A 20,133-nucleotide genomic window follows, 5' to 3' on the forward strand; every position below is an offset into this window, starting at 1 on the left:
TCACGTTTGTCTCTGTGACAATAAACCCTATTCAGCATCTCTTAGTCTGAGGCAGTTTAATCTAAATCTAAATTAAATATCTGGCCCTTCATTAGCTCTATTCTTCATTCCTCAGCACAGACAGTACGTAATTCTGCCTTATACCACCTCGTAGGATTTCTTCAAACTATCTTGGTCAGAATTTGGAATACCCAAGCAAGGCCTCAATCCTCTTCTCAAAGATAATCACCCGATCTTCTCTTTTGAATAAATCAGAAGATCCCTGCTGACTCTCAGAATCCCAGCCTCTTAAACCCCTGCCACAGAAATGCAGAAGGGAGAAACCCAGGCCCCAGCAGACTGCGCGGGACGGCTGCCCCTCTCCCGCCGTCCCCCTGCATGGGCTGCTCCCGTGGCTCCACGGCGATACTGCACGGCCCTTTTCCGACACGGCTCACTTCTGCTTGGTTTCTTAAAAACCCTATAAAACTTGCAAAGATAAAACTTTCGTATTTCCCCTTAAAATCAATTTCTGCTTCAGTTCCTAATTAATTTTAGGGGACTTGAAATAGTATGGTTGCTTTACATTATTTTTTTTCCTCTTAGAAGTTGCATTGTCTCAAATCTAGATTATTTTTGCACTAGATTTTCAAAGGTAAAAGCCTTCTGTAAAGAACTTGTAATCTTCCCTACAGAAGGGACAAAACCTACTTATAATCTGACATATACAATATACCATAGATGGCAATCAAGTGATACAGTCCTAACAGACCTTTTGCAGACTATGGAAATAAGTTAATTTTTAAATCAAAATAGCAAAAATTATTTTAATATTAAATATATTTCAAAATTGCATCTGCACAAAATAATCCTTTGTAAATACTGCTTGAAATTAGTGAGTAGAGAAGTATCCCCTTGTCTCAGAGATGATCAACGTCTGGGCATACATCTAGAAACACAGTAAATGAGATTAAGGCCTTCACTATCTAAGAATTGTCTTCACTCAACACCTATTCAATATGTAAGAATATATTCAGTACCTAATCTACTAATACATTCAATACTAAGAATTAAAAAACAGAGGATAATATGGAAGTCACCTGTCAGCTTAAGTATAAGAAGGAAAGAGAATCGGATATGTTATATATGCATTTTTTTTTTCTAAACTCGTCAGTAATAATAAAAAACACAGAAGCCTACTCCTAGGGGATCAACACTGAATGAAAAATATTGGTTAGTATTATACCTCTGATTCCAACTTTCATTCTCCACTAGTAATGAATATTAGCCGACGTACATAACTATATGTGTTCGTAAGTACTTAGGAGTAGTTCATTTATACAGCTTCTTTTTGCATTTTGCATCCTCTGCCACCTACGATCTCAGGACACATTAAACATCTAGTGTAACATGGATTTCTATTAACGTACGTAACAAAATACCTTTATCGCGAATATTATATATTATTTATATTTTTATTAGTAGTATACTGCTCATTATGTTGAAACTAGAACCAAAAAAAGGTCACCTGGCACTACTGACTCCAAGTGCCGGCGTTGAACAAGCTGACAGGGCTCCCGTGGGGATGCGAAGGCAGCCGCTGCGCAGCGAGCGCTGCGTTCAGCCTTCCAAGAAGAGTCACCCGCGAAGCCGCGCGGTTCTGCCACGCTCATCACGTGCCCACGGGCAGCACTAGAAGGCTTGGGTTCACACTGCTCCTCTGTAACTACTTCTCTTTCCCCATGTTGAAGTAGTTTGTGATAGATGAGATACGGAGGATGAAAATCTTCCAAAAACAACTCTGCAAGATCAAAAGCATTTCGTACAGAGTCCAATTTTTTTTTGTATGTAAATAAGAAGTTGTACCTCCTAATTATAGAAAACATCCAAGGAAAGGACAGAAAAGCATGAAAACAAATAAGCATCCTTAGGTAACCGAATAAACTTACATAATTACGTATATATAAACAGTTTTAAATATACAGTTTGGATAATCAAAAACATATCTTTACAGAGTTTAGAAAAAAATCAGAAAAAAATCCATATAATTTGTACAAATCAGTGTACAAACTGCTACGTTTATCATCTATAACCAAGTCTTCATCCAAGAAATTCTATGATTCTGAATTTTTTGAATTATCTATACATTAAAAATTGAGAGATTGATAATGAACAACTGATAAAGACAAAATAGTTTTTTTTGTGTAATTATGTCACCTTCCGGGACTATTAAAAACAGCATAACATAACAAAACGTGAATTAAAGAGAAATGAAGATGGTCAAAGACAAAACTGGAAAAAAAATATTTTCTGAGAAGTGTATCTTAAGATTGGTATAAGTCTTAACGCTAGTTGTCACTCATAATCCATACTGCTGTGATAAGCACAATGTGCACATACTGTAATTATTAAAAACGAGGTAAAACCTCCAGAGTTTTAACAATGATTTCTGCATTTTTATGCCATGTAAGTGAAACAAACAAAGACAAACAAACCAACTTTCATGATGGAAGACTTGAAAGCATTGGCAAATTCCAGAACGTGTGGATTTGGGACAAAGCCCTTCCCAAAAAACCTCTTTTCCTCTGTTCTTCAGTCTAAAAGCTGTACTCTAAAGGCCTTTCACTTCTCTAGCCACCTTTCCGTGGTTCCCCGTTAGCTCGTCCCAACACCCGTGCTCTGCCCCGGACACCAGCCCCTGGCCCGGGCGGTCGCCACCCGCCAGGCCCCGGAGCCCGGTGCTTAGCAGGGCCAGAGGACCCTTCGCCGGGCACACATTAACCTCTTGAAGATTCAAAGAGCCTGGGGAACTGCAGGGACTTGGCACGCACTGGCCGGGGCATAAACAGCATTTCCGAGCCTTTGCTTCCCTGGCTATTCTAAGGGAGATCAGTTTTATTTTTGTTCTTCTCACACGGGATTATTTGGGATTTAGAAGCAAGCTGAACCCTTGGGCTGCCTGCAGAGCACACAGGGATCCCAGGCCTGCAACTACGGGAAGGGAAATCATGCACAACTGAGTATCTCCAACAACAACAATAATTATTACAAATAATGCACCTCAAAAGGGAGTAACATTTTCAGATCTATTGAGTATGCGTTTTTCAACAAATCTGGATTATTTGCAAGCCCAGAACGTGGAGTCATCCATATAAATACCTTCGCAGACATGCAAGGATGGTAAGAAAGGCCATATACAGTGATAGGGCTGTGCAAGTAACACAGGCGACAAGCGGAAGAGACAGCACAAATGATATAGTCCAGCTACAGTAGAAAAGATACGACCTATGTTATTGAAGTACATAAAAAAGTTAACACTTTGACTTTGTATGCAATTATATTAGTAGATTTAATGGGAACTGAGCTGTATGAATTTAAAAGGGAGTCCTGCATTTCTTTGAAACTAATGCTCGATAGCTGGATACAGCAGTACTTTATAGGCCAGACGCATACCAAACTGTCATTAACTAACTGATACAGAGCCATAGGAGTCTGCAGCCTACATTTAGGTTTTGCAGGGGGTTTTCTTTTCTTGTTTGGCTTGGTCCAACCTTAAACATTAACAGACATTAGAATTTAAAGCATTTATGGTATTGTCAAAGAGTGGACTAACCAAAGCCAAATTCTGTTCTTGGATACGCATAAAGAATGCACATGACCTTACATGAGGTTCCTTCAAAGCTGAATTGGACTGGTAAATCAATAGTTTTGCCATCCAGATATACTGGCATTACATGTGGTCAAACTGGGATTAAAGATCTTAAAATACACATGAAAGAAAATGCCTGTGCTCTCCTCACAGTGCAGACCTTTAGGAGTGATGGCTGCTTTATAGTTTCATCAAACAGGAGAGAACCAAAATTAGATGCTTCTGAACCCTACTAATGTAAACTAAAATGGACAAAAAAATCAAGCACATAGGAAAACACATTAAGATGTACTGCCAGCAAGAACCAGAACAATTCCACAAATTTGAAAAAAGACCCTTTGCAAAACTGGTACTTTTTGTTCAAAATGAAAGTTTCTCATGGCAATGAAAGTGATTGTAGCATTTCAAATTCTGCAACACAACTGTAATACCGGGTCGCTCCCACCTAAATCGCGTTACTGAGTTACCTCAAAACGTGGCAGCGTTGCCAAGAGCAGGGATCTCCCTTACAGCGCTGCTGCCCAGGCCTTGCCCTCGCGCCCCGGCTCCAGCGCCCAAGCGGCGGCGGAGCCCGGATTGGGAAGCCAGGACACGCAGCGCTCCGGATGGACGGCACGCTCCCGGTTCGGACCAGCTTTGCTCACCCATACCGCCTCTCACCAGGGCCCTTCCACAACTGTCCTGGCTTGTCTATTTGGACTTTAAGGCTAAGGACCAAAATTTGGCCCAGAGGGGACTGCAAGATGGAAAATAGGTCATCAGGCTCTACAAGCTACCTCCCTCTCCTGGGCTTGCTCTTAACGCTGCTCTTTCAGCTTCCCTCTGACAGCATCTAACACCACATGGGACAGTGAGACACACGATTTCCATCACATGCTACGGAAAAGGAACAGGCTCCTAATTAGGTAAATGCAATTGTTAATAGATATGCTGGGATGAACCGGTCCTTAGGTCCTCATCTCTTAAGTCTTCTGCTTAAGAGATGAGGCTGGTGCTGGGCTTTATACTGTTCCCTGCAGTCCGAGACTACAACAGATTGAAGAGCACTAGAGGAGGAAGGCCAGGACTCCCATCCCCCTTGAAGCAGTTCCCTGTTTTGTGGAATACTGCACTAAAGCTCTTCACCTCTGAGCCTGCGGCCTTGAGCAACTCACCCCAGCGCAGCTGTTAGGACAAAAGCAAAGCATGTATCTATCTGACATATAAATGCATGCAAAAAGCAGCAGTATAGTCACTCATATCCACAGCGATAAAGTGAAACATGGGAAAGGGAATCTCACATAACAAAATACTTCAAGGGGCTACCATTTCTCAGGCAAAACAACAGATAGAGCCCAGGTCATGTGCAAGACTTCTGACCAGTCCTATTGCTTTCAAAGTGACGAACCAAGGTCTTTTTTTATTACTGCAAAGGATGACTCACTTATGGGAGGATATCACCACTGCATACATGGGAAGCAGCTGTCTGATTAAGTGAATATTTGGCTATTCTTATCCATCCTCCGTGAGCCTGCTCCAACACCCACTTGAGTCAACAAGATCTTTGCCTCAGGATTTCTGTGGGGTCCTTTAGTCCTGGTCAGACTGTTCTTGCTTGGTCACAGCTCCAGCTCTGTCACTCACTAAAAGACCAAGACACAAAAATCAAGGAAGCAAAGCTCTGCACTATTCTGTCAGACAGAAAACTGTATAGCCCCCCAGTCCTGCTTTATTCATTGACAACTATCCTCAGCCGTGGGAAGCAGCGAGGCCATCAACGTTGCTATCTGTGTGGGATGTTTTAAATGCATACATATATATACACACTATATATATATATATATATATATATATATATATAAATGCACATATACACACACAAACACACGAAAGAACACAGCAGGTGAATTACTGTCAACTTGAAATATTCTCAAAAAACCCCTAAATCTTCAAGAAATTTAGTAGCAGGAATGAGTAGGAATTCTTTCAAGGATTTCAGTGAATTAAGCCTTTACTCTCATATTTTTATAAAATCAAGTGGTCCTTTCTAACCTTTGACTACAGTTTCCTGATTTGAGCAGCTATGTCTTAAAAAGACCTTGTTCTGTATTTCAGGTTTCTGGACTGAAGATTGCTGCTATAAAGATGTACTTACTGCTGAGACTTACAAACATGGTTAAATTGCAATAAATAGAAAACTGATGCTAATTAGGCTCTTCTACTACCTACATAGTCACAAAACTGAAGCAGTAAGCTGTTTCCCCCTAAGCTGCTATTATAGAATTGCCTTTTTCTTGCATTTCGATGAAGTTACTAAGAATCGCTATGAATAAAAAAAATGCTCTAAGTTTTTTTAAAAAATGAGTTTACTGGAGCAAAAGTTAAAAACAAATACTGCAGGGGCAAATCCTCAATGTAAATCCAAGACAAACTTGTCTAATTCCACAGAAGTCCACAGCTCTATATCAGTTATACGAGATCCCCCGATATTCGGATCACTGCGCCATAACTGCAACCCTTCTGTAGCTGTGTTTTCCTGATGAGAGATCCCAGATAAGCAGTCACTGAAACTGAGGGGTTAAGGGGAAGCTTCCTTATGGCTGCTGGCAGGGTAGCGAGGCCTGAGCCTGCAAACATCCTCCTGCTGCAATGCAGGACTCGGGAACAGAACTAGCTCTGTGTACGGCTATTAATTATTTCTGACTTCATTTGTTGGGGAAACCTTTTCAAGGCCTCATAATTCAACAAAGCTGGGACCGTGCACTACTTTGGAGAAACAGCTCCGTTAAGGTACATCTTGCTAGCACTTGTATCAGAGGGAGAAGATGTTAGTAAATAAATCACTGCTGCGAAGCGATGGCGTGGCAGGTCGGCCTTCCCCGCAGTGCTGCAGCCTTTGTGCTGTCCTTGTGCCCAGCAGGAACAGCACGTACCACACAGCTCAGGGAATCGCCGGCCCTGCTACGCACCGCCCCGAAGCCCTGGTCAGGCTCTGAAGCTCCCCGGTCGCCAAGGCGCCTCGCTGAGCACACGGACCGCGGCGCTGCGCCGTGCCGGGGAGGCGCCGGCTGGCCTCGCCAGAGCGAGGGACACAGCGTCCGCTCCCGCTAGCTGCTATGGTGTCTCCGTGTACCGCTCCAGAAAAACGTGGCTGCTACACACCAGTGACAACTGCCACCGAACACTCGGAATAACACCTAAAAAATTATCAAATACCAAACACCATTTCCAAAACAAGTCCCTGACCAGTAAGCCATCTCTGCACACAGCATTGACGCATGCCCACTATTCTAGCTTCACAGGGCTCATGTCAGCATCTTGAATTCTGCTGAATTACTCCTGCAAAGTCATGTCACGCTGGACCCTAAATATTTCCAAAATTCATCTAACCATGCAGGCTTTTCCATCCTCAACATACAAAGAAAAAAAACCACAAAAACATGTTTTTTCTTTTCCTGGTACCTAAAATACCTAAAGCATTTTTTATTTGATGCAAGAACAGAAGTGTTACATTGGGACAGATCAGCAGTCTTATTTCAATAACCTCCTCCCAGCAGCGACTCCCGGCGCTGTTATTAAACTGGGGGACCCCGGCGTGGTCCTTGGCCTTCATGCAGCTGACTGCACTGCCAGCTGGCCCAGCGGAGCGCAATTCACCCGCACCGCTGGAGCCCTCGGACAACTGCAGCGACTGCTCTCCCCCAGGGTGGCTCTCCTGGCCAGTACCACAGCGGTCAGCACAACAGAAAGGCATTTACAAGCACAGCTATTTCCTCAGCTCATCGGGGCCTGCGGCTCTGCTAGTTCATATGTGTTGGTAGCTGTCTCCTACCCCTGCACAGCCACAGCATTACCCACGGATCGGGTGCAATTTCCTTGGTGCCACAAAACAAAGCCCAGCACCAGGAAGCCGAAGGAGGCCCAGTCGTCGTTGAACGAACCACGGGCTGTGCAGGGAGCCACTCACTGCCCTTCAGCTGCCCGCAGCCCCTGGTGCCTTGTCAGCTTCACTGCTTTGGGGCAGCAGCATGGTTTTTATGGGGCATCCTGGCATAACACAAGCCAGGAAGAGTAAATAATTAAAAATAATCCTAAATAATTTAAAACAAACCTAAATTATTAAACATAAAGCAGCGCAGAGAGTTTTGTCATTATGGTTCTACAGGCTGAAATCATTTTCTACCAGCCTAGACAAAGACCCGCTCCATCCATGTTGGGTGAACATGGGTTCACTACTCTAGCTTTATTCTACATACAGAAACAAAACAAACACAGATCCAAATCATCATGAAAAAAAACCAGTATATTTCCTCAGGTCTGATAGAACAGTAGCAACACAGTAACATCTTTCTACATATGAAACACTAAGTTTTTCATGGCCTGATCTCACAACCTCTGCCAGAGGCAATTAGTCTCTGTTGACTTTGTCAATGTCTGTGCAAACAAGAGAATTTTTAAAATCCAGTGCTCCTTCTCTTTCCTTTTTCATTTAATATGTATTCCTCCTTCACAAGGAAGGGAAGCCTGTGTGCAATATCACCTTCAGCATCCTGATGAACAATAGGAAGTTGACTTTAAATAGAATATCCCCAAAGATTCTCCACATTTTCAAGATTGGTGGGAAACGCATTCTGAAACGTATTTAGGCTGAGCATATTGCCTCCAAATTACCTCTTATTAGAAGCCCTAAGATGCTAAAAACATACTAGCTTTTGAAGAGGTCAACATGCTGAACTAACAAATAGATGGCAATTACGACTACTTCTTTAATTGCAGCCTTTGATTTCAGTTACTTGTAAAAGGGCAGCTGGTAACTAAACTCTATTGATCTGCATATATAAGGTCACAGTATAGGAATGAGTCCAGCAAAACAAAAAATGTATTTACAATATAAATAGGGTGATGATCAGAGGTGCAGGGTTCTGATCAGTGGTGCAGAGTCCAGCTGGAGGCATGTAGTTAGTGGTGTCTCCCAGGGGTCAGTCCTTGGTCCAGTCCTGTTCAATTTATTCATCAATGACCTGGATAAAGGCACAGAGTGCTCCCTCAGCAAGTTTGCTGATGATACCAAACTGGGAGGAGTAGCCGATACCCCAGAGGGCTGCGCTGCCATCCAGAGGGACCTGGACAGACTGGACAACTGGGCGGTGAAAAACCTCATGCAATTCAACAAGGCCAAGTGCAAGGTCCTGCACCTGGGGAGGAATAACCCCAGACACCAGTACAGGCTGGGGACTGACCTTCTGGGTCATGGTGGACGACAAGTTGACCATGAGGCAGCAGTGTGCCCTCGTGGCCAAGAAGGCCAATGGAATCCTGGGCTGCATTAAGAAGAGCGTCTCCAGCAGGTCGAGGGAGGTGATCCTGCCCCTCTACTCAGCCCTGGTGAGGCCACATCTGGAGTACTGTGTCCAGTTCTGGGCTCCACAGTACAAGAGGGATGTGGAGCTGCTGGAGAGAGTCCCGCACAGGGCTACAAGGATGATCAGGGGCCTGGAACATCTGCCCTATGAGGAGAGGCTGAGGGAGCTGGGCCTGTTCAGCCTGGAGAAGAGAAGGCTGAGAGGAGACCTGATCAATCTGTATAAATATCTCAAAGAAGGGAGTGAAGAGAATGAGGCTGGTCTCTTTTCACTGGTAGCCACCAACAGAACTAGACGTAATGGCTACAAACTGAAACACCAGAAGTTCCACAGGAACTCAAGCAAAAAATTCTTGACAGTGAGGGTGACAGAGCACTGGAACAGGCTGCCCAGAGAGGTTGTGGAGTCTCCTTCTCTGGAGATCTTCAAAACCCGCTTGGACGCAGTCCTGTGCCACGTGCTCTAGGTGACCCTGCGTGTGCAGGGGGGTTGGACTAGATGATCTCTAGAGGTCCCCTCCATCCTTAAGCATTCTATGATTCTGTGACAATATATGGAATATTTACAAATAATGAGCCAAGAGAAAAATCCTTGTACAGTGTAAACATGAATCTTTCAGAACCAGCAGGAAATAACTTAATTACCTTGCCAGATTTCAGTAATTTATGCACACTATTAGAGCACATAATATGATTGTGTACAAGTGTGGAGTATCTATTTTTACTTACACCTGGACAGCTTCACTGATTGGTGAGAAAAACACTGTATACTTCAGCTGTATATGGCTCCATTTTCATTTGAACCAGTTTGCTGACAGGAGTGTTCATTAAGATCTACTTAAGCACAGGAGTTGGTTCTGGCCCTAAGAAAACTGATGGCGAATCGATGTCGGAAAGCAAACCTTCTTATCCTAACGCTGCCAATTGCAGATGCTGCCCTAAATAACGAGCTTCCAGGAAGGAAAAACTATCTTGCCACAAGTCCAAGAAGAACTGCCTAATGCCACAATGACTGCCCCAGGGCAACCGCTTGCAATCTGTGCAGACAACAGGAATTACTATAAAAACAAAACGAAAAAAAAACTCCAAACAAAAACACACTCTCAAAAGGTGAGCATCGCAAGAGGTATGTTGTGAGCAGGGAGACTCAATCAAGGAAGGAAATCAGTGGTTGACTATCAGCTCCACTACACTGAAATCTAGATGCAGAAAAATTCTTGAATCTTGGATAAAATTGAGGGTAAGCCCATAAAAATGCAAAATATTTCTTGTACAGAATTTTGTTAGGACAAGAATAGATACTACAGAGACAGAAGTTTTCAGTCACACCTGGAAAATGCTACAGGACTGATACTGTTGATCTATAGCTATAACCGACACCTCTCACTGACATCAGCAGGACTTTTTTCTAAATAAAATCCAGTTCAGGTCCCTACTTTGAAACATACACTATAAATATTCACTAGCATTGAGTATGGAGAAAAAAAAATCAAGGGAAAAGATTTCTATCCTGTTTGTCTATAAAACCCTCAACTAGGATCCAAGTCTCTAAACAATCTTCAGCATGATTCTGTGTATCTGGTGAACATTACTTTCTATATTTGTATTTTGCTGTTGGAATATGACTGGGAGCTAAAGAGATGACTGCAAGTGATCTCATTAACCTCCAATTTGCACAATAACTCACTTAATTAAACCATTAGCACCAAAGTAGCCTCAAAGTCATCATACAGGAGCTAAATATCAGACCATGTCCCATACTCTTTGCAGTTTTACTATGTTGACTGAACAACCCTTAAGGAAAAAATTCTAATATACACGTTTATAAAAAACAATGTATTTTTTTTTAATTATAAAGCAATACTGATATGTATGTTTGCAAAGAAAAGGCTGATAAGCGATTTCCATCACAGGGCAGATGAAGGCCACAGGGCTTCCTACAGTCCTGACCCCCAGGCACAGGCTCTGGTTGCACTTTCAGCCTGTGTGGGGCAGGAGACCCTGCAGTAAACAAGTGTTGCAGGAATAACAGTAATTCTGCTCTACCGGCTACACACACAGTCACTGTTTCCACGCTGTGCTACGCTACCTTACAGCAGATACGTATAACACTGCCTGACTCCAGATCTTGCCATTACAGTGTGATTTCTCAGTGTTCATATGCCACTACTAGTTGTATCAGCTGCCAAACTTCCCCAGGAGTCCTACAGGAAAGCCTAAGGAACTAAATTATAGAAATGAGATTATATTTCATAGTTTAACATGTGACATCTACATTTCTTTCTCAGAACTTGGTCTCCATTTGTAAAACTTCTCTTAAAGAACATCTTTATAATTGTGTAACACCAAACTTTGAGTGTAAAGTAAAAATTCTTTCAGTGGTGCAAAAAATGTCACCAATGCAGAGGACCTAGCAAGACAGTATGAGAAGTGAAAACCAAAACAAGACACGTAAGTGTATTGAGGATGATTTTCTTCCATGTGTAAAATGAGATCTCTCTCTTTTTTTTTTTTTTAATCTCATATAGTTTACAGTGAACAGAATCCAAACTTAAATTTCTAGAGACCAGGATAGATGTAGTCACCTCAGGCAAGGGCTGGCACTTCTCCTGCTATTTGGTCTCTCAAAATTCAGCAGAAGTTCTCTTGCTGAAATGGATGGAGAGAAAGAGAAAAACTTTGGCATTTTTGACACTTTAATACCTCTGCAGAAAAAAAACACACTATGGGGCAAGCCAGCCATAAAACCCACAATGCATGCATGCAGAGTGCATTCAACGGGACTGCATCAAGCAAGACTGACAACAAACACCAAGGAAGAGCCTGAGCTTGTCAGGACCACGTTTTCCTCCTCCGATGTACAGTACCTAACACAACGGAGCTAGGAGCCCTGCAGATTTTTGTCAGAGGAGGAAGGTGGGAGGAAGAAACAAAGAGGTATTTCCAAATACTTGCATCGCTCTGCCTTGCTTGGCTAGATGAGAATGGCAGCCCCAGCTATCAGCAGGGAGTGGGGCATGATCTGCCAACCCAGCAGCAACTCCAGAAGCTCCAGTAAATCAGGTTTCCCCCACCCAAGTACTTCTGCCCCATCTTCTTGTGAGAGAAAGCAGTGTGGAGAATTACTACAAACCTTATAAAATGATGAAACCATAGCTTGATTTCTCTCCTTCATCCTGTACCTCACTGTACAAGTAGGAGGGAGGGAGAGAGAATATAGGAACTTGTCTGCTCCAGGGTCCATCACAGCCATTAGCTGTGCCAGTGGTGGGCACAAGGCACGTGCTGAGTCTCCTCACTAAATACTGAAGAGATGAGAATCACCACTGTATTTAGCCCATGTTACCTACCTACAGATTTTCAACTCCATAACCCTGTCTATTGACACAACATTTTCTGAAGTATCCCAGATACAGACTAATTTAAAGCTAGAAAAAAGATATCAAAACTACATGGAGGCAAATGATCTGCATCTTCAAATCCTATTGATGTATAATTTATTAAAATTGTATCTTGCCTTTTAAAAGTTACCAAGGTAATTAAATGTATATGCCACATATAAATCATGATATTGTTAGACAACAAACTAATATAAAGATCAAGAAATTCAAACTTGCAGTAGAGATTTCACTTTTCTCATCCGAACTAATGGAACTGGAGAGCGCCAGCTTTTACTATCAGCCTGGCTTACCATTTTGTGATATTATATATTTGTTTGCTGTGTAGTTATAGCAGACGGCAACAGACAGCAAAATTCTCACAGCAAAATTCAGAGTAGAACAATAACGAAACCTGGCACTGGAGTAACCCTGTATCTGCAGTGAGCTTAGCTAGCAATCATTTTAGAGCCTCGCTTCGTTCTGCTCATTTACACTGAAGTCACACTGAAGTTGCTCACGAAAAGTGTACTGACCAGGACACTCATAGAAAACACAGTGAGAGGGCTTGCATAGCAAAAATGTTATATATATAGAGAGAGAGAGACATCATATACTGCTTTGTAAAGGATTAATTTAGACTTTATAAAATATTGGCTTAGTAAACTATTCGATATATACCTAACAAATCAGAAGCATTTGCAAGCTTTAGCATGTATTTTTGAGGAATGATGCTGAAGTCACATGTAGATCACCCCTCTGACTAGGACATCCCAAACCTGATACAGCACATACCAATATATTATGAAATACAATATCATCAAAAAAAGCATTATTTTACAGAATAAAACTACAAGTTTGAGATATAGAAGGTAAATGCTCAAAGAGAATCAGGAATAGACACCCTCTACATAAACAGTTATGAAACACCAATTCTTTTTTCATTTTTTGTGGTTGAAGGAGCATTTGGAACCTCTAGAAATCCTACTGAATCACATAGATGTTTGCCAAGGCAACGAAGAGACACTGAATAGATGAGACACGCTCAGTGCTAGGGAAAAAACAGTAGGTTAAAGCAGCAATAAACCTTAAAGCTTCAAGCACATAAAGGTTAACTAGTGAGAGATCATCTCCCTTCCTTAGCCAAAAGCAAACTGTAAATAAGCTGATGCTCCAGCATTTCACACCTGAGGCAACACTGGCACCCATGGACCAAGGTATGAGTGACCAAGAGTGAAGGCCTGTCCCAGAACATGACTTATGATAGGGCATATGCTTTTCTAGCATGCTCATTATTGCCTCCATCTCTTCCTTTCCTTTCTGAGGCTTTGGCCATTTCCCAAAGGGTGAACTTTGTGCCTCCTGCCCTCAGCACACAACGATTACTTGCTTCTTCTCCCTACGGCATGTTTGCATTTCAAACGCGCTTTTCCACTTGGTTCTGAAACAAGTGTGACATCATTTTCTACATGAATTTCATAACATCTGATTTCTTTCTGATATTCAATTATTCTAAAAGATGATGCTGAGAAAAAAAATGGCCTGAGGTTGAAGGAAATCAAGAAAAATCAATCCCTCTGTCTGCTGCAGCTACCAAATGGAAGGAGCATGGAAGTCAGCATGCCCCATGCTGACTCTTCCCCACACTCCCGATCTCTGTTGACAGTAGCAGCTCTTTGCTTCCCCCTCCATCCCTGTCCTGCAAATACTGCCTAGCAGCAGCTCCACGGAGCTTTTTCAGTCCTTAGGGTGCCAAATAAAGGACAAAATTCAGTGACATACTGTTGTTTCCCAGCTTCTCTTTTGCCGGTTATGAATATTACAGTTGTTGTAGAAGTTTTTAGGATAAATTGCTAAACGATGCTGAACCCACAAAGCAGTTGGCCTTTCAAAAACTGCATACCTAAAAACTTGTTTAAAACTTAAAAAGTGTATGTAAATAAAATAAATATTTACTAGAGAGACAGGATTTCAGACTAGGTCCTCAATCATCGATGATAAAAGAGTAGCTATCAGTCATCGGCCATATTGGTACATTCAAAACCAATTCTACTTGGCAGCAAAATTGGCTTCGGGTAACACCTTTTCTGGCTGGTCTTTGGTTGGTTGGTTTTCATCTTCTAAAGACTTGACACATGCAAAGCAAGGAAGCTCTGACGGCTATCAAAAGTTCCCAGGAAAGGAAGAGCAAGTGTGTGTGCAGTACTGTCCATGGCTGTAATGCCAGCTTTGCCTCCGACGCCATGAGCAACCATCACAAACTCAGTGATTCATTTTCCCCACCCTGTAAAACATGGACCATATCCTGCTACCTTAAAAGACACTGTGGGGCAAAAATAAGTAAAATAATAATAATAATAATAATAATAATAATAAAGGTGGTACAAAAGAAATTAATTCCTAAGGATCCTCAAAATCTGCGTGTCTTAATCTGTTCATTTCTTCAATTGGTATACGGCTTTCAATGCTCTTGACACACTTGGGTGTCTTCTGTAGCTATTTGGACTGCTGCTTTTTTTCTTTACATGGATACATTTTGTGATGTATTTGCATCAATAATTTTTTTCCAGTACTCCATGAAAAGATTGCATGAAAATTTCCCATATAGATGCAAGATGAGCAGAGCTGCCTTTTGTCAATTGGTTTAAATCTAGCCAGTCCCTGACTTAATACATGAGAGAGTCTTGAAATTTGTGTTCAGCTTGTAAAGAGCTTCCTCTGATTAACGGGGGTGGAATTATTCTATTAAATTCTCAAGAACTGCAAATGTTTATTAGTTTTCTAATATAAGGAGTGCAAAGACAACATCTGAACAAGAAAGCTTCTGATGCACATCGTTGTCCTGGCTCTGCTAACGCCCATGTTCTTGCTATTGTCCAGACCACTGTCAAATAGAGGAATTAGTGACATTTAAGATGATTCTGAGAAGCACAGGAGCAGCAGCCATGGTCTGTAATGCTCTTGCCTAAGAGAAAATACAATCAAACTGCAAAACAACATTAAATAAAACACAAGAGAAGAGGAAAAGCAACAAATATTGCACACCTTGCATCAGATGAGCCCTGAAAGCTGGAACAGTATTAATAGATGTGCAACATGCTGGCAGAGTCAAAAAAAAAAAAAATTAAATTAATGACTCTGCATTTTCCTCTTCTGCATTATCAAGCTGCTCTCAGATCAGGGAAAAGGTTGCTCCCCCAAGCCCACATCACCAGCACCTCCTGCATATAGAGTATATACACCAGTATATAGCACATACCTGAACAAGGTTGCAAAAAAACAGTTCCCAATTACCTTTTTAGCATATTTACTCTTTCACTGTTGTCCCCACAAACAAAATGGATCCCCGTTGCACTGAAATCTGACCACTGCAATGCAATACATTTTAAATAAACTGCAGAGCTGGGACCACATTCTCTATACGTTCAAGGAGTCTAAGTGTCGACAGCAATCAAACAATGTTTATTTACATTTTGCTTCCCCCAGGCCCCCTCCTACAATTTGCTGATGGCCTCCATTTTCCAAGGAAGCCAATAAAAATCGAGAGGGCTCTGCACCTTTGATGAGATGGTCACACTTCACAGTACAGAACTGGTATTTCTTCACCCATATAAGTGATTGATGTGTATACATGCGTGTGTGTATATTCATATATACGAGACTGTGTGGGTGCACACACATATGTACATAATTTGCTCTAGACTCTGCGCTCCGCACAGCACGTGCACGTGCACACACACAAACACCCCCCTATACGTGTATACGGGTGAACGGCGGCGCGGCTGCCACGGGAGCGCCAGGCCGCGGCGCGTGTTTACATAACAAGCCGTAGCCGCAGTGAGAGGGAGACAGGGGCGAGGGCCGACCGCCCGCGAGCGGCTGAGCATTACAAAGGATCAAAAACAAGCACTACTCTCCACACTTGAATCCATGAGAAGGCCGCTGGTGTTCCCTAGAGCTAAAACCCTGGTGAGCGGCCTGCAGCACCTCCCATTAGCAGCAGCACACACAGGGCCTGAGCCTGCTTACTTCAAGCCAGGGCTATGCAGTACTCCAGGAAAGGAGACAGCAGAAGGGGCAGCATCAATTCCATTAACCTTTAATTAAAGTAGTAGCATACATGTTTGAATCAAGCACATTTAAAAAGCAGGATATACGCAAGCCGGGAAAAACAATACATGCTGTCTGGGCGAGCATGAGGACCCTCTGCCAAACACAGACAGACATTATAAAAAACAGGGGGTGGGGGTGGATATTTTTCAGCGAAGTCCATGATCAAAAATGTAATTGCAAAAACTACCTTATGCTGCAGTGTCCCATTTAGGGGATTAGTTCAGTAATCACAGTCTGCCCCAAGCAGCTCTGTCTCAGCATCCAAACATTGCGTACATTGGAAATGACATTCTTGTCCTGATAAAGGGAATTCTAATGCAACTTAATGAACTCTGTAAACGGAGCCTTCTCAAAGTCAGACTGATCATATCCAAAGGTCCCGCAAGTATCAGAGCCTTGCTAATTTTATTTAATTCATGCAGCTCAAAACCTGACATCCGAAAGACTCAATATAAGATGAATTCAAAATTTTCTCAGTTATGCCAAGTGAACAGATGGCTTCTGAATCCTAGAGATTTGCCAAAAAGATCAGAAAATTCAGACATTATATTGCAACATTCTGGGTTTTTTTTTCCTTTTACAGAGACCTGTATTTACATGCAACGTAATATAAAAGAAAAAAGAAAAAAAGGGACAAAGATCATCGCTATTGATATATACCTTTATCAAAACATGGTGTCAGTGAATGAGTTAATGTATACCACAGCCTAGAGATTACCGAGATGGGAGGAAAAAAAAAAATGGCACCAAGCAGACAGGTACTCCCAATACATTCTAGTCCTAAACCCATCCTTAACAGAAACTTGCTAAGGTATCCTTCAGCTATTTAATTATTGTCTCCACTATTTGTGGAGAAAATTGTGTACTATTTGTGTCCTTGGAAACTGTACAGTCATCTGGAAAGTAAATCACCAATAATGCTCTTTTTTATTCTGTTTTTATTTTTCAAAGCAATCAACAGAGATTTCACTCTGCATTTCTAACACTGAAGAGAAACTATAATTACAAATTAGCAGAAGCCTCCTGCAAACCTGCAATATCTAAAGCAGATATGCCTCGACAGACTCAAGGCTTGCCACCAGCAACATACGCAAAACAGCAGATTGCAGACCTGCGTTTCAGGCCGTAGCTAGAGACACACACCTGCAGTGTGCAGCGCAAATACCCTGAATCATGGCTGGCAGCACAGTTGTCAGATCCTGATACCTAACTCGGTAGCAGCTCAGCTAGACTGTGAGCAGAAGAGACCCTCCTGTGCAGTATTTAGCATCAATGCTATTGCTTTTGGGTATCAGTGGGGGAACAGCAGCTAAAACTGGGAAGTAGAAGGGAGAAAATGCTTCTGTGAAACACAAAAATGTACCACCACCCCCTGCTCAGCACAAAACCAGCCACCTCCCGCCCTCAACCCGGCTCCTGAACATGGAGATTCAGCTCCAGCCCTTCTGGGGACAGAGGGAGGAAGCAGGGACTAGGGTGCCAAGGGCCATCTGTATTTGCCTGCTCCCAGTGTGCCTATGTACTGCCATGACTGGTAGCACTTCAAGCTCACTGCAGCGACACTTGGTCCATAGCAGGACCAAGAGATGATGGGCAAGGATACATATAGGAAATATGATATGAAAGGGAATGAAAATGAAGGAGAGAGCATTACACATGGGGCAGCATACACCTGTGAGGTGGTACATGTAGACAAGGGCAGTGGGAAGAGGGGGAAAGGGAGAAGGGGGTTGTTGTTTTCCCGCATACCTTGCGTTTCCGATCTGCCCTAGAGATTTTCCGTTGTCTTTTTCTCTCCTTCTCAAGGTTTCTCTCCCTCTCTTCAAGTTCCGACTCTCGAACTTTTTTAATGGAAGCAGCTGCGTGAGCCATTTTGGAGAGGGAGGCAGTTCCACAGAAGCCGTGTCCACCACGCTCGGGTATCCAGGTGGTTTAGCTCTTCTGCAAGGGCGCCGGCCGCACGCCAGAGCCACGCCGGGCAATCTGCTCGGGCTCCTCCGGCACCCACAAAGGTCACAGCTTGCCTCCAGCCTCTGCGGCACCCATAATTCAGCACAACTCAACCCTCTCCAACTCAGAGCGACCTCCACACGGCCAACGAGTGCAAGGTCTCACAGGTACACACACAGTCCTGGAGCACCAGCAAGGAGCTGGGAGCGGACTCAAGCCCTCTTCAAGCCTGGCTACGACAGCACACGAAGATGAGCTTCAGTCAAAAAATGAAAAAAAAAAAAAAAAAAGAAAGAAAAGAGAGAGAAACGGCCTTTAAGCACACATCGCTGAAGTAGAAAGGTCTGTGGGGACCCCTCCAGAGAGGCTGTGTCTCCTGACGAGGAGGGAGGCTCCACTTCAGCAGAAGCACCGTCGGGGGGAGGCAGCTCCTCCCGGCTCCTCACATCGCCTCTACGCAGAGTGACAAGAAAATGGTGCAGTCTGACTTACTGACTTGCTGCTGCTGAGACCGCCCGTGCTACAGCCCGGCACAGGCGGCCCCGCGCTCTCCTCCTCTCCCTCCTGCCGTGGTGCCGAGCGGGCTGGCGACGCAGAGGAGTCGGTGCGGAGGAGCGAGGCGACAGCAGGCTCACCTGCGGGCAGCGCGCACCCGGCTGCCGTGCCGCCAGCGAGCCGGCCCGAGAGCGCCCGCGAGAGCCGCGCGCCCAGTGTGCCTCCACGCAGCCACGTGAGGCTGCATCAGGAGAGCCGCATCAGGCAGGGACGCGAACGCCGCGCGGCGGGGGCTGCCGCCGCACAGCCTAATCTGGGCTCAGCCCCACGCAGCTCTGCGCCGCGGAGGGAAAAATAACACTGCAGAGCGCGCTCTCCATCACCGAGCGCCCGGCGCTGCTTTTGGGGGCTCGCTTAGGCAACGTGAGCAGCCCGTGCCGAGGATGGAGGAGAGTGTTTGTGGTTATGTACGCAGAGACACCACAGAGACAGGGAGGGCATCGCAGTTCCCCTTCTGCTTCTCCCTCAAAATCATTTGTTCTTGGGATGTTAATTTCTAGCCTTAATATCAGAGACAGATGGGAATGTCATTCCCTCCCTGCTTATCCCCCAGCTAAAACCAGCATGTAAAAGCTGCCCTCCCACTTCTCTGCATACCCCTGGTTACCACAGTCATCACAGTTAGTGTTAAGCTTTCCTGTATCAAGAGAGGACCCCCTGAAACTGCTAGACCTACAGACAGGAGAGTCTCCGCGCCCGGTCCCCGCTGCACAGCCGATTCCATGGCAGCTCCATGCGCACAGGCAGCTCCCAGCAAGTGCCAAGGCCCAGGAGCGCTGCGGTGCTGCTCGGGCATGTCCTTGGCCCAGGAGCCACAGAAACAACAGGCAACTCGCTGGGGATGGCATCAAAAAAATACTAAATAAATAATAAAAAAGAAATCACAGTTATTCCTCGCCAGCTTCCTCTCTGCACTATATTTCTTGGTTTCTGAAAGGACTGGACTGACTGGCTACTGAAGCTGAACCTGGCGAATCACACAGTAACCAACTATCCCCACAATAGTAACAGATGTCTTGGGAGCTCCTCATGTGACAAGGGCTCATAGCTTGGGACTAATCCCAACCTCCCTCTATTTTTGCATCCACAGAACATGGCTATTACCAGTTCACAAAGATCAAGGGCACTTCTTGGAGCAAATCCTCATGGATTGTGTTGTTACTACAAGA

The 20,133-nt window shown here is 43.8% G+C and overlaps 1 protein-coding gene across 1 annotated transcript in view; it reads right to left on the bottom strand.

Annotated features, from left to right (window-relative positions):
• Positions 1–18,341, bottom strand: part of ANK2 (ankyrin 2) — a 168,794-nt gene extending 150,453 nt beyond the window's left edge. The window contains exon 1 of the mRNA XM_088524032.1: positions 18,209–18,341. Coding sequence (XP_088380158.1) covers positions 18,209–18,331 — 123 coding nt within the window. The 5' untranslated portion in view covers positions 18,332–18,341. The remainder of the gene's footprint in view (positions 1–18,208) is intronic.
• Between the last annotated feature and the right edge of the window lie 1,792 nt (positions 18,342–20,133).

This window comes from Tinamus guttatus, unplaced genomic scaffold (genome assembly GCF_059628265.1).
Source record: "Tinamus guttatus ecotype Peru unplaced genomic scaffold, ASM5962826v1 Tinamus_guttatus_pri_ptg000202l, whole genome shotgun sequence".
Taxonomy (NCBI): Eukaryota; Metazoa; Chordata; class Aves; order Tinamiformes; family Tinamidae; genus Tinamus; species Tinamus guttatus.